At 57.8% G+C, this 11605-nt stretch overlaps 1 protein-coding gene and 1 long non-coding RNA gene across 2 annotated transcripts in view; both read left to right on the forward strand.

Annotated features, from left to right (window-relative positions):
• SIPA1L2 (signal-induced proliferation-associated 1 like 2) overlaps positions 1 to 3960 on the forward strand; it is a 52093-nt gene extending 48133 nt beyond the window's left edge. Inside the window, exons 21-22 of the mRNA XM_006758645.2 lie at positions 1096 to 1177; positions 2786 to 3960. Of these exons, the coding sequence (XP_006758708.1) occupies positions 1096 to 1177; positions 2786 to 2932 (229 nt within the window). The 3' untranslated portion in view covers positions 2933 to 3960. The remainder of the gene's footprint in view (positions 1 to 1095; positions 1178 to 2785) is intronic.
• Positions 3961 to 9935: 5975 nt separating this feature from the next.
• Positions 9936 to 11605, forward strand: part of LOC107182262 — an 8513-nt gene continuing 6843 nt past the window's right edge. Inside the window, exon 1 of the long non-coding RNA XR_001512982.1 lies at positions 9936 to 10114. This is a non-coding gene — a long non-coding RNA (uncharacterized LOC107182262). The remainder of the gene's footprint in view (positions 10115 to 11605) is intronic.

An 11605-nucleotide genomic window follows, 5' to 3' on the forward strand; every position in this document is an offset into this window, starting at 1 on the left:
TCACCCACTACTGTCTGTGTTGAGTGGTTATGCTTATATGCATGCATATAAGTCCTTTGGTTGATCTCTTACTCCAACTCCTTCCCACCCTCCCTCCCCTGCCTTCTGAGGTTTGAAGGACTGTTCGATGCTTCTATGTCTCTGGGTCTATTTTTGTTCATCAGTTTAGGTTGTTCATTATATTCCACAAATGAGTGAGATCATGTGATATTTATCATCTGAGAACTGCCACGGGTGCCGACCCTGGTCCCTCCGACCCAGAGAAGGGACGGGGAGCGGTGGGACTGACCGGCTCCCGCTGTGCTCCGTGGCGGCTCTTGTCCACCCAGATGTGCAGCCGGTGCCCATGGTGTGAGGCTCCCCCACGGCAAGGGAGGCTGTGGGCCCGGGTCACGGGCCTCCGCGGCCAGGCTGAGTGCTGACCCCGAGGACCCTCTCCCCCTGGCCCCGGCAGGCCGCACGCCTTCCAGGAAGGGCGTCGGGGATGCACCAGCTCCTGCCGGGTTCTTGCCGTGCTGTGGCCCGAGGACTGTGTCCTGCACCTGTGTCATCCATTCCCCGCGCCTGCTTTTTAAAAAATAATAGACTTTAATTGATGTCAAAGAGGGAGGGAGAGAGAGAGAAACACCCGTGAGGAGAGAGAATCATGGATCGGCTGCCTCCTGCACGCCCCCCACCGGGAATTGAACCGTGACGTGGCTCACGGGTCGAAGCTCAACCACGGAGCCGTGCCGGCCGGACCCTAATTCCTGCTTTTATATGAGCCCGAGTGACCATGAACTTGGTAATGACCAAGGAGGGCCGAGGGAGGAACTGAATCCATTAGTTCCCAGGACTTCCTTCACAGGGGTCGCCTAAGACCATCCTGCATATCAGATATTTACATGACGATTCATCACAGTAGCAACATTACAGTTATGAAGTAGCCACGAAAATAATTTGATGGTTGGGGGTCACCACAACACGAGGAACTGTATTAAAGGGTCGTGGCAGTAGGAAGGTTGAGAACCGCTGGTTTAGAGGGAGCAACGGGCAGCGCCCTGAGCGGGCCTGACTTGGGGCGGGCAGGATCTCTAACTCTGTCCTCTCTGCCAGGGAGCCGTCCCCGGCCACGCTGACGGGCAAGGTGAACCAGCTGGAGCTGGTCCTGCGGCAGCTGCAGACCGACCTCCGCAAGGTAATGCCTGGGCGCTCGCTCTCACAGCTCTCAGTCCCTGATCAGACCTCTCCGCACACAGTCCCCTCTCACAGCAGGAGGAAGAGGAAGGGGCCGGGGAGAAGCGCTCTGATCCTCACCGGCCACGGGTGCAGGTGGTGGCGCGTCGGCTTAGCCAGCTCAGGGTCCAGACAGGAAACTGAGACGGGAGAGAGAAGCAGGGCCCGGGGTGAGCGTGGGATGAGGGTTAAAGGGAGGGGCCGCGTCCAGGCAGCGAGGACAGACGGCCCACGGGTGACAGGCCGGGAAGGGAAGGCAGGGTGGGTGTGGCCGACAAGGACTGGGTTGTTGGAGGAGGGGATACGGAGGGATTATACTTTTTAAAGAAGAGGTGGTGGTCGGGGAGCAGGAGCTCGAAGCATTAGGAAGGTACTGAGGTGTCCCCAACAGCAAGTGCAGGCCTCCTCCCCCCCACAGAGTAAGGCTGCAGCCAGGGCCCCCAAGTGTTCCTGCCCCACCTCCCGGCTCTGCTTTGGGGACCACACCTGGGGAAGCGGTGTCCTCGGGGAAAACGGGTTCATTTGCATGAAGATGAAGGAATTTCCAGGAATGACCCTCAGCGTTTAGGAGGTTCCGGCCAGAGTATGAGTTCCACGGGTCACAGTAAAGGGGCTGGAGGGTCTTGGGGTGGGGGGGGACACAGGAGCCCCGAGTGTGTTGGGAGGAGGGCCCCATGATGAGTGACAGGAGCTGGATCTCCCACCATGACTGGAAGGGGAGGACGGGGGTGGCAAATGGGGCCTCACGGAGAGCCAGCTCTAACCGGAGCCTCCTCAGGGGTGAGGGGGTCCTGGAGCGGGTGGTACAGGGGCCGGAGGGTCAGGAAGCGGACGGGCGGGCCGTGCCAGGGGTGGGAGTGTCCATAGGAGGCCGCCGTCGGGTCCCCCCAGCTCTGTCCCCACAGGCTGCGTGGCCGCTGCCGATTTAGCCGTCAGGTTGGGTCCCGTTAGAAACGCCGCTGTTGTCATCTGCAAGGCGGGGAGCCTTCTCTACCTGGGGCCCGTCACCCCGCAGCCGGGACTGCACCTGCCTTGTACATGCTTGTCGCTGTGTATTAGAAACTCGTGATTCTTCTAAAACTCTCGGTTATTGCTAGCTTTTAATGGCAACCTTGGAAGGTCACTGTGAAGGTCATTCAGGGACTACGCTGTGAGGGAGAGCTGTAGGCACAGGGAGAGGCCGGCGTGCTTGCTTGATTACAGACATGCCCGGGTCAGCAGCCGCATTAGCACCGACCTTGGTGCTGGGAGGACGTTCGCTCAGCTGTGCCTTCGTCCAGGGGATTTGCCTTAACCTCCATGGTTGAGCGTTGACCTAGGAACCAGGAGGTCACAGTTCAATTCCCGGTCAGGGCACATGCCCGGGTTGCAGGCTCGATCCCCAGTGGGGGGCGTGCAGAAGGCAGCCCATCCATGATCCTCTCTCCCTCTCCCTCGCCCGCTCCCTTCCTGTCTGAAATCAATTTCTTTTAAAAGGTAATTGTTTAAAATAAAAAAAGAGTGAAGAGTAAGGGTCAGGCTGGTGTGGCGGCTTCCTCCGACGGGCGGCCTGACGGTGTCTCTCTTGTAGGAGAAGCAGGACAAGGCGGTCCTGCAGGCCGAGGTGCGGCACCTGCGCCAGGACAACCGGCGGCTGCAGGAGGAGTCGCAGACGGCCGCCGCCCAGCTGCGCACCTTCACTGAGTGGTTCTTCAGCACCATCGACAAGAAGTCCTAGCCCGTCCCCCCTCCAGGGGCCAGGGGACACGCCCGGGGTCTGGGCCGTCACAGGCAGACGCGGAGGCTTAGCCGTGCCTCCAGCCGGCGCTGCCCTCCCCGCCGACCCGTCCGTGGGGCCCACGCGCCCCAGCAGAGGGCCCGGGCTCTCTCCGCGGCCGTCGCGAGCAGGCAGGCGGGCGTGAAGATGAATGTACTCGTGTCGAGATGAATGTAACCCCGGTGTCAGCTTAGACCTTCCCTGTAGACGCTACCACGTGGTCTGTGCATATAGTCTCGCCTCCTGGGTGCCAGGTGACCTGCTAAGATGTTAAAGACTCCCGTAGTCCGGGCCGTAGACGGCCGGGTAAGCCCGGAGCAGATCTCAGACGTATACTCTATGGAAAGGTGGTCTATTTTTTTGGATGTACAGTAGTTTTATCCGCACAGCCACTCTCATAGCAATAAGACAGGCGGGGCCAGGCGTCGGGGAGCCGCGTCAAGTGTGCTTGACGCTGAACACTCGCTTGGACGCAGTTACTGAGGCTCATTTATTTGCAGGAGCAAACGGTGCCTGGGTCTTGGCAGTGTTCTGATGTTTTTATCAAAAGAGGCGGCCGCCTTTTAAATGGCCCGCTCGGTAGTCACCCCGACCTTAGCTCAGCCGCGTGCAGCGGGCGCCGTCAGACGAGGGCCGCCTGCCCATGTGCCAGAACCGCCCGCGCTGGGCCGGCGGTCACACGGACAAGGCCCCATCGTCTTTGTACAGAGGCTTCGATGAAGTGTCCTGTATTTAACACCCTTATTTAAGCTTATTTAACCTGAAATTGTTAATTTTATGGACGCGGTGTGGCCCACGCCCTGAGAGGGTGTGCGGGGGGCCGCCAGCTCCGAGGCGCGGGGCTCGCCCGGCCGGCCGGACACCAGGCCGCAGGCTCACCACCGGATGCTGCTAGAGACGACCTTCGTATTGCTTTCTGGTTTTTAACGGTTCCTTTCGAGATGAACGTCCATTTTGCTTTTTTAATAAACGTTTGAAAGAGTCCACACGAGCAGCGGTGTTGTCGGGTGAATGCAGATGGGAGGGCAGCAGCGTGAGTGGCTGGGAGTGTCTTTCGGGCACATGGGTCTCCGTTGAATGCTGCTCAGTGACGGGTTCCTACTGCAGCTGCCCTGCTCCAGACACTGCTCCCTGCACTTCCGTCCACCTCATGTAACCCTAACGGTGTCCTCGCGGACAGTGTGGCATCCCCATTTTACAGCTTGGTAAACTGAGGCTCTGGGTAAGTATTTACCTTATGTGTGTGTGTGTTTTAATTAGAATATTATATCAGTAAAAAATGTGGTGTTCTTACAAGAAAACACAAGTAATAAAATTGTAGGGATTTGAAAAATCACCAGGAAGGGGGAAACCATAACTTCGAATCGAACGTAAGACAGAAAGGAGACAGCACGGGCCACGGTGGGAAGGGGACCACGACACGGTGCAGGGTTCTCCCCGTTCTGAGAGCAGAAACCGTGTCAAGAATCAGAGGACGCAGCCCAGCCAGGGTGGCTCAGTGGTTGAGTGTCAACCTGTGAACCAAGAGATCACAGTTCAATTCCCAGCCAGGGCACATGCCCAGGTTGGCGGGCTCGATCCCCAGTGTGGGGCGTGCAGGAGGCCGCCGATCCGTGATTCTCTGTCAGCGTTGATGTTTCTATTTCTCTCCCTTCCTGTCTGAAATCAAAGTTTTAAAAAGAAAAGGGCAGGGATGGGGACTGAATGAGTCCATTTGTGGGGACTTGAGATCAATTAGCACCGAGACACCAGACAGCTTCATCTCCCCAAACACAGGGGCTTGTGGGACCCAGTGCAGGGAAGTAGCAAACACACCGACGTGCCCTCTGGATGCTAAAGGGCGGCCAGGCGGTGATGGATGGCGGCCGATTCGGAGAGAAGCGACGTCATCCCAGGAAGCTCTGCTCAGGAGGCCGCGGCGAGCGGCGGGGAGACCAGCGGGGACGGAGGCCTCCGAAGGATGATTAATTTGGTAATTAATGCAGAGAAGAGGAAGGGCGGCTCTGAAATGTCTGCTCCAGGCCCTGCGTGTTCACAGCTCTGCGAGGCGGCAGCTGGTCGGAGCGCGAGGCTGGAGGCGCTCACACACCCGACACCAGGGAGCAGGGGAAGGAGGAGCCTGGGAACCAGAGGCAAGAAAATGCTGCCACAGGGGAAAAGGGCCCGGCCCTGTGGCTCAGTGACCTGCGAACTAAGAGGTCCCGGTTCGATTCCTGGTCAGGGCCCATGCCTGGTTGCAGGCTCCATCCCCAGTGTGGGGCGTGCAAGAGGCAGCCGATCCATGGTTCTCATCACGTTTGTTTCTCTGTCTCCCTCTCCCTTCCTCTCTGACATCAATAAAGAAATATATATAATATATATTTTTAAAAGAATTGGTGGTCACAGCCTGGTGCCTGCAACACCCAGCAGACAGTGGGGCTCAGTGCCCAGGAGATGTATCCGCAAGAGGCAAACCCTAAGCCCCCGGAGAGGAGGTCCAGGAGACAGGAAGGAAACCCTAGGGTTGGGGACACTGAGGAATGAGCAGATGATCAAGAAAGACACCCCAGTCCAGGAAACAAAGCGGGAGCAGGGATCGAGGGCCCCGATTCCCACTTCCCGCCGCCACCCCCCCTCCTGGTGCTCACCCCCAGCTGGTGGGCCAACTCCCAGGCCTCAGGGTCATGAGAACGGCCCCCTCCCCGCTAACCCCCCTGCATGGAGGCACAGGCGGGAGGAGGGGGTGAAGCTCCGCGTGGCCGACCACCTAGCAACAGCGTCTCGCGTTCCATCAAACAGCCTGACAACAGGCCGACGGCGCCTCCAGGGTAATCCTGTGAGTTAGGATCCCAGCCCAGACCTCCTCCTGCATCGCCTGCCCCACCTCACAGGCCAGACCCGTTGCTATTTGTTCTGTAAAGCAGCTCCCTGGGTAAAGCGGGGAGCGATGGGAAACATCTAAAAGAGCAACTATGCAAATACTGTCCCATCCTCTCCCCCCGCCACCAACCAACCAGGTCCGGCCTGGAGGTCCTGGGAATGGGGCATCACCTCCCGGGCGAGCTGCCCCACCCCCTGTCACTCAAGGGCTGGGCCTAGAGAAAAAAGGAATCTTTTTTTTTTATTATTGATTTCAGAGAGGAAGGGAGAGGGAGAGAGAAAAACATCAATGATGAGAGAGAATCATGGATCGGCCGCCCCCTGCACACCCCACACTGGGGATGGAGCCCGTAACCTGAGCATGTGCCCCGACCGGGAATCAAACCGTGACCTCCTGGTTCATAGGTAGATGCTCAACCACTGAGCCACACTGGCCGGGCACAAGAAGGAATCTTTTTGACTTGAGCCGCTGGGACGTTACAGCTCCCAGGCCTTAGATGTCATACTTGACTCAGGTTCAGGGAGCAGCAGGCCCTGGGTGAGGCCTGGGCTCCGGGCGGGCCCCTCCCTCCCTCCTCTCTGCAGGCTGCCCCTGCCCTGGGCAGGAGGACACTGCTCAGGCACGGGCAGGGCATTTCTCCACCAGGCAGCTCTGGGCAGAACCAGCGCCCAGACAGCTTTCCAAGGCAACTCTGCAAACAGCCGAGCCAGCCACGGGCGCTGCCAGCCCAGCTCCTGTCTGCAGCATCCCGCCTGGGAACCCGCTCTGGGCCCTTCCCGGGGTGTGGAGACCGCCTCCCGGGCACTGGCAGGGCCGTGGGAATCTGTCCGGGTTTGATCGCAGTGCTGGACCCTTAGTGGGAGGAGACCTCCCTCCGGCTGGAGGAGGTGGCTCCTGTCCATCACTGTGCCCGGAGCGCCCGCACATACCAGCTGTCCAATAAGCGTTTTGTTGTGAACGGAAATAACAACGCTTCCCTTCAAAGTGGGGGTGGGGATGGAGAAATATAGGGGTATTGTCTTTTTATTTCCTTTTTTTTTAATATGTCTGTATTCGTTTCAGAGAGGAAGGGAGAGAGAGAGAGAGAGAGAGAGAGAGAGAGAGAGAAGAGAGAAGAGAGAAGAGAGAAGAGAGAACGGTTGCCTTGTATAGATACCCCAATCAAGGGATTTCCATGATGAGAGAGAATCATGGATTGGCCGCCTCCCGCATGCCCCACACTGGGAATGGAGCCGCAACCCGGGCCTGTGCCCTGACCTGGAATCGAACCCTAACCTCCTGGTTCAGGGGTCAGTGCTCAACCACTGAGCCACACCAGCCGGGCTTGGCAGGTTTTCTTAAGCAAATGCTTTATACGCGAGGCGAGGAACTGGGACCGAGTTCTAAGAGCTGCGCGCTGGAAGCCTGGTGAGCATCCAGCAGCTGTCTCCCCAGGACCTTAAAGGAGGGAACTTCTTCACAGGGGAGCCCCCATCCTCGCTGGTCCCGAGGCACCTCGTGAGCACAGTGATGGGTTCCCACGGCCTCCGGTCGCCAAGTTTGGCAAATCCCTGCGCACAGCGAACCGTGCTCAGCGCCTCGCCCAGCTGCATCTTGTTTTGCTCCCGGGGCTCTGCAGGGGGACGGTACGCCTTCACCCCTCAGAAAGCGGCTCTCACCGCCTCCCCGGAGACGGTCAATTACACGAAGCAGGTGCCTGCGAGAGGGACCAGACGCTCCACCGCCAAATGCGGCGATCTGGCACCCACCGGTTTCCTGGAAGCCAGTTTATTTCTTGCCTCTCGGTTGGAGCGAGGCTTCGGGCAAAAATGACATTGCAGTGGCTGTTGATGTTTCAGCGCAAAGATGTTCGTCTCGTTCTGTCTGCTGGGAGTTCGGTGGGGACCATTTCTGTGTAATTCATCATAGAATTCTTTTCGGAGCCTTAACTATTGCGTAGGGTTGTTACTGTTTCGCCTGCAAGATTGAGCGTCCTAGTGGCTGAGCACAGCTGGGAGGAACGCTCTGATCTTACAGCAGGAGGGCTTGCTAAAGAGAGCAGCCCAAGCCGTAACCGGTTTGGCTCAGTGGATAGAGCATCAGCCCGTGGACTGAGGAGTCCCGGGTTCGATTCCGGTCAAGGGCATGTATCTTGGTTGCGAGCACATCCCCAGTAGGGCAAACGTTTTATTAACGAAAGAGTTCTGTGTCTAAAAAAAAAATTAAAACCACTCATCTACTCAAGTTCTCTCATTTTAGAGATAAAAATAGATATATATATATTTTTTTTTTTAAATGAGCAGCCAGAGCCAGGGGACTCTGCCTGGGGGAGCCTGCAAGGTCCCCCCTCTTCATCTGTTCATCATCTCTACCTTCCAGACAGGATGGCACTCGCCGGGAGGCCCGCCTGCCCTCTGCGCCCCGCAGACATCGCTAATTCATCACAGACGTCTCTCACGCCACAGAATTCGTCTCTCTGTTCCGTCCCAGACAGCCACTAGGAATTGGTCGGGTTATCGTGCTAATTTGCTTTGGGGGCTTACGTTTGGGTCTCATTCAAAACTAATACCCTTTTGGGCAAAACGTTTTATTAATGAAAGAGTTCTGTGTCTAAAAAAAAAAATTAAAACCACTCAAGTTCTCTCATTTTAGAGATAAAAATAGAGACTCAGGCCCAGCCAGCGTGGCTCAGTGGTTGAGCGTTGACCTAGGAACTAGGAGGTCACGGTGCGATTCCTAATCAGGGCACATGTCCGGGTTGCGGGCTCGATCCCCAGTGTGAAGCGTGCAGGAGGCAGCCGATCGGTGATTCTCTCTCATCATTGATGTTTCTCTCTCTCTCTCCCCCTCCCTCTGATATACATAAACATATTTTTAAAAACCACTAATGTACTAATAAAAAGCAGAGGTTTTGAACTAAAAGGCTGCAGGACTGTGTTTTCTGAGAGACAGCTTTGGAGGGGTGACGAGGTCAGCGCTGGGACGAGGCGAGGACCCGGACGTGCAAGAGGCAGCCGATCCATGATTCTCTCTCATCATGGATGTTTCTATCTCCCTCTCTCTCTTCCCTTCTCTCTGAAATCAATAAAAATATATATTTTCTAAAAAAAACATAGTGCACCTGCTCCCAGAAAGCCACTAGCCAGCTTCTGGAATTTTCTCCCTGGGAACCAGCTGCTCGTTGTTGGAGAAAATGGCCGGCCAACACCAGACAGCTGCGATCAATGAGGTGGAATAATAACGCCTCCCCATCCCTACGATCGGATCAGCCAGTCACTGGGCTCGAAGGTCCGGAAGCGGAAGGGGCCCGGGAAGTCTCAGTCCGGTTCCTCGGGGACAAGGCGAGTCAGAGAGTGGGTACCTTCCCCCTGGGGCCGGGGCCGGGCCGGGCACCTTGTCCTCCCAGCGGGCCAGGAGGGACTTGGCTTTCAGCGGCTTCCTTTACGCGCCCGTGTGACTCGCCTCCTCCCTCTGCCTCCTCCCTCTGCCCTACAAGCGCTCTTGTTAAGAACCCAGGAGCGGTGCCAGCTACCGAGGTAGACAGATCCGGGCCGATGACAAACAGAGGAATGGAGCCCTGTTATTACCAGCAGGCGTGTGGCTCCTCGCGCCCGGGAAATCTCAGTCCGGTTCCTCGGGGACAAGGCGCGTCAGAGAGCCGGTACCTTCCCCCAGGGCCGGGGCCGGGGCTGGGGCCGGGCACCGTGTCCTCCCGGGGGGCCAGGAGGGACTTGGCTTTCGGCGGCTTCCTTTACGCGCCCGTGTGACTCCCTCCTCCCTCTGCCTCCTCCCTCTGCCCTACAAGCGCTCTTGTTAAGAACCCAGGAGCGGTGCCAGCTACCGAGGTAGACAGATCCGGGCCGATGACAAACAGAGGAATGGAGCCCTGTTATTACCAGCAGGCGTGTGGCTCCTCGCGATGTCGCGGCTCATTTTTTTTTTTGTTTTAAATCCTCACCCGAGGGTTTTTTTCCATTGATTTTTAGGGAGAGTGGGAGACAGAGAGAGAGATGGATGTGAGAGAAACACATTGAAGGGTTGCCTCCTGCACACGCTTCAGGGCCCGGGCCAGGGAGGAGCCTGCTGCCAAGGTACGTGCCCTTGACCAGAATCGAACCTGGGACCCTTTGGTTCGCAGGCCGGCGCTCTATCCACTGAGCCACACCAGCCAGGGCATGGCTCATATTCCACGGACCGTGTTTACCAACAAAAGGGAAACGGATTGCTGATGTCTAGGGCGGTGACGATGGTCTGCGAGGCGTGGGGTTCCTCTGACAAGCGACCCCCTTTTCTGGGCCTGGCAGGTGAGTCGGCTGGGTGTTCCTGGGAGTTATTAAATACGGGTTCTGGCAGATTGACTCCCTGCTGGGTCTCCACGGAAGGCGCGTCTATAAATACCCAGGCCCACGGCGTTCATCTTTTGGGCTTGATTCATCGCCGTTTCTAAGGTGCAGACAGATGGGGGACGGCTGCGGTGATGGCCCTTTAACACGGATCAGAGCGTGTGGGGTGCCAAGTGGCTCCCCGCTCCCGGAGCTGTCTCCGTGGCCAGCCTGCCTCCTTCCTGGGGAGATGGAGGCGTGGTCTGCGTGGCTCGGGGAGTGGAGATGGTGGCTTCTGGCTGTTCCTGGCACTCGCCCAGGTGGTCCCCACTCTTGGCCTTCGCCCTGCCTGCCCCTGGGCTCGTCCCTGCTGAGCCTGGAGGACCCAGGTTTCCCTGATGAGACGGCTCCTTACCTGCATCCAGGTGCCCCCGCCCCGCCCGGCGTGGCTCCATGGCTCCGTGGCTCCATGGCTGAGCCCAGTCGCCTAATGAGACAGCTCGATGAGAGAATCATGGATCGGCTGCCTCCTGCACACCCCACACTTCCCTGTATCCAGGTGCCTCCGCCCCGCCCGGCGTGGTTCCGTGGCTCCGTGGCTGAGCCCAGTCGCCTAATGAGACAGCTCAATGAGAGAATCATGGATCGGCTGCCTCCTGCACACCCCACACTGGGGATAGAGCCCGCAGCCCGGGCCTGTGCCCTGACCAGGAATCGAACCCTGACCTCCTGGTTCATAGGTCGACGCTCAACCACTGAGCCACGCCGGCCCACCGGGCGAGGGAAAGTTGTTTCTTATAAAACAAACTTTGGAAAGGTAGGCGTGGAACCAAGCGCTCAGGGTGGGAACGGTGACTGCAGACAAGTGAGAAGTGGGAACGGCGTTGGGAGGAGAGAAAAGGCCCCGAGAGAAGAGCCCCATAAATCACCGCCGGCTGTGGGCGCCCGCATTGTCCTCCTTGTCTCGCGTCCTGGCACCGAACCATTCATCATCCCCGCGCCGGGCTGCGGGCTGCGGAAACAGTGTTCGGCCCCCGATCTGAGTGGGAGGGTTTCAGAAAGGATAGCAAAGGGGACCGTCGGAATTCCTGGATTTTTTGTAGTGTTTCCAACCCGCCCCCAACCTCGGGTGTCATTCCCTTGGATGGGACCGGGGGGAGGGGCACTTTCCTGGTGTCTGTCGGGAACCCCGAGATCAGCTGCCCCTCCACAGTGTGTGCTGGGGCGGGGAGGCTGGGCGGAGGGCTCAGGGTGCGGGTAGGCAGCCCGGAGCTGAGCTATATGACTCCTCTGAAGCTAGAAGGTGCGGGTGAGGGTGGGGGCGGCCTAGAGGAGACAGTGAGAGGCAAAATTCTTTGAGAAGGAAGTGTTTGTAAGCAGTGAATGTACAGCACAGCACCCCGCCCTCATACCCAAGTCTTTTCAGGAACAAGTTAGGCGATTAGTCTTAGCTTTTTTAAAAAAAAGTATATA

This window comes from Myotis davidii, unplaced genomic scaffold (assembly GCF_000327345.1).
Source record: "Myotis davidii unplaced genomic scaffold, ASM32734v1 scaffold295, whole genome shotgun sequence".
NCBI lineage: Eukaryota > Metazoa > Chordata > Mammalia > Chiroptera > Vespertilionidae > Myotis > Myotis davidii.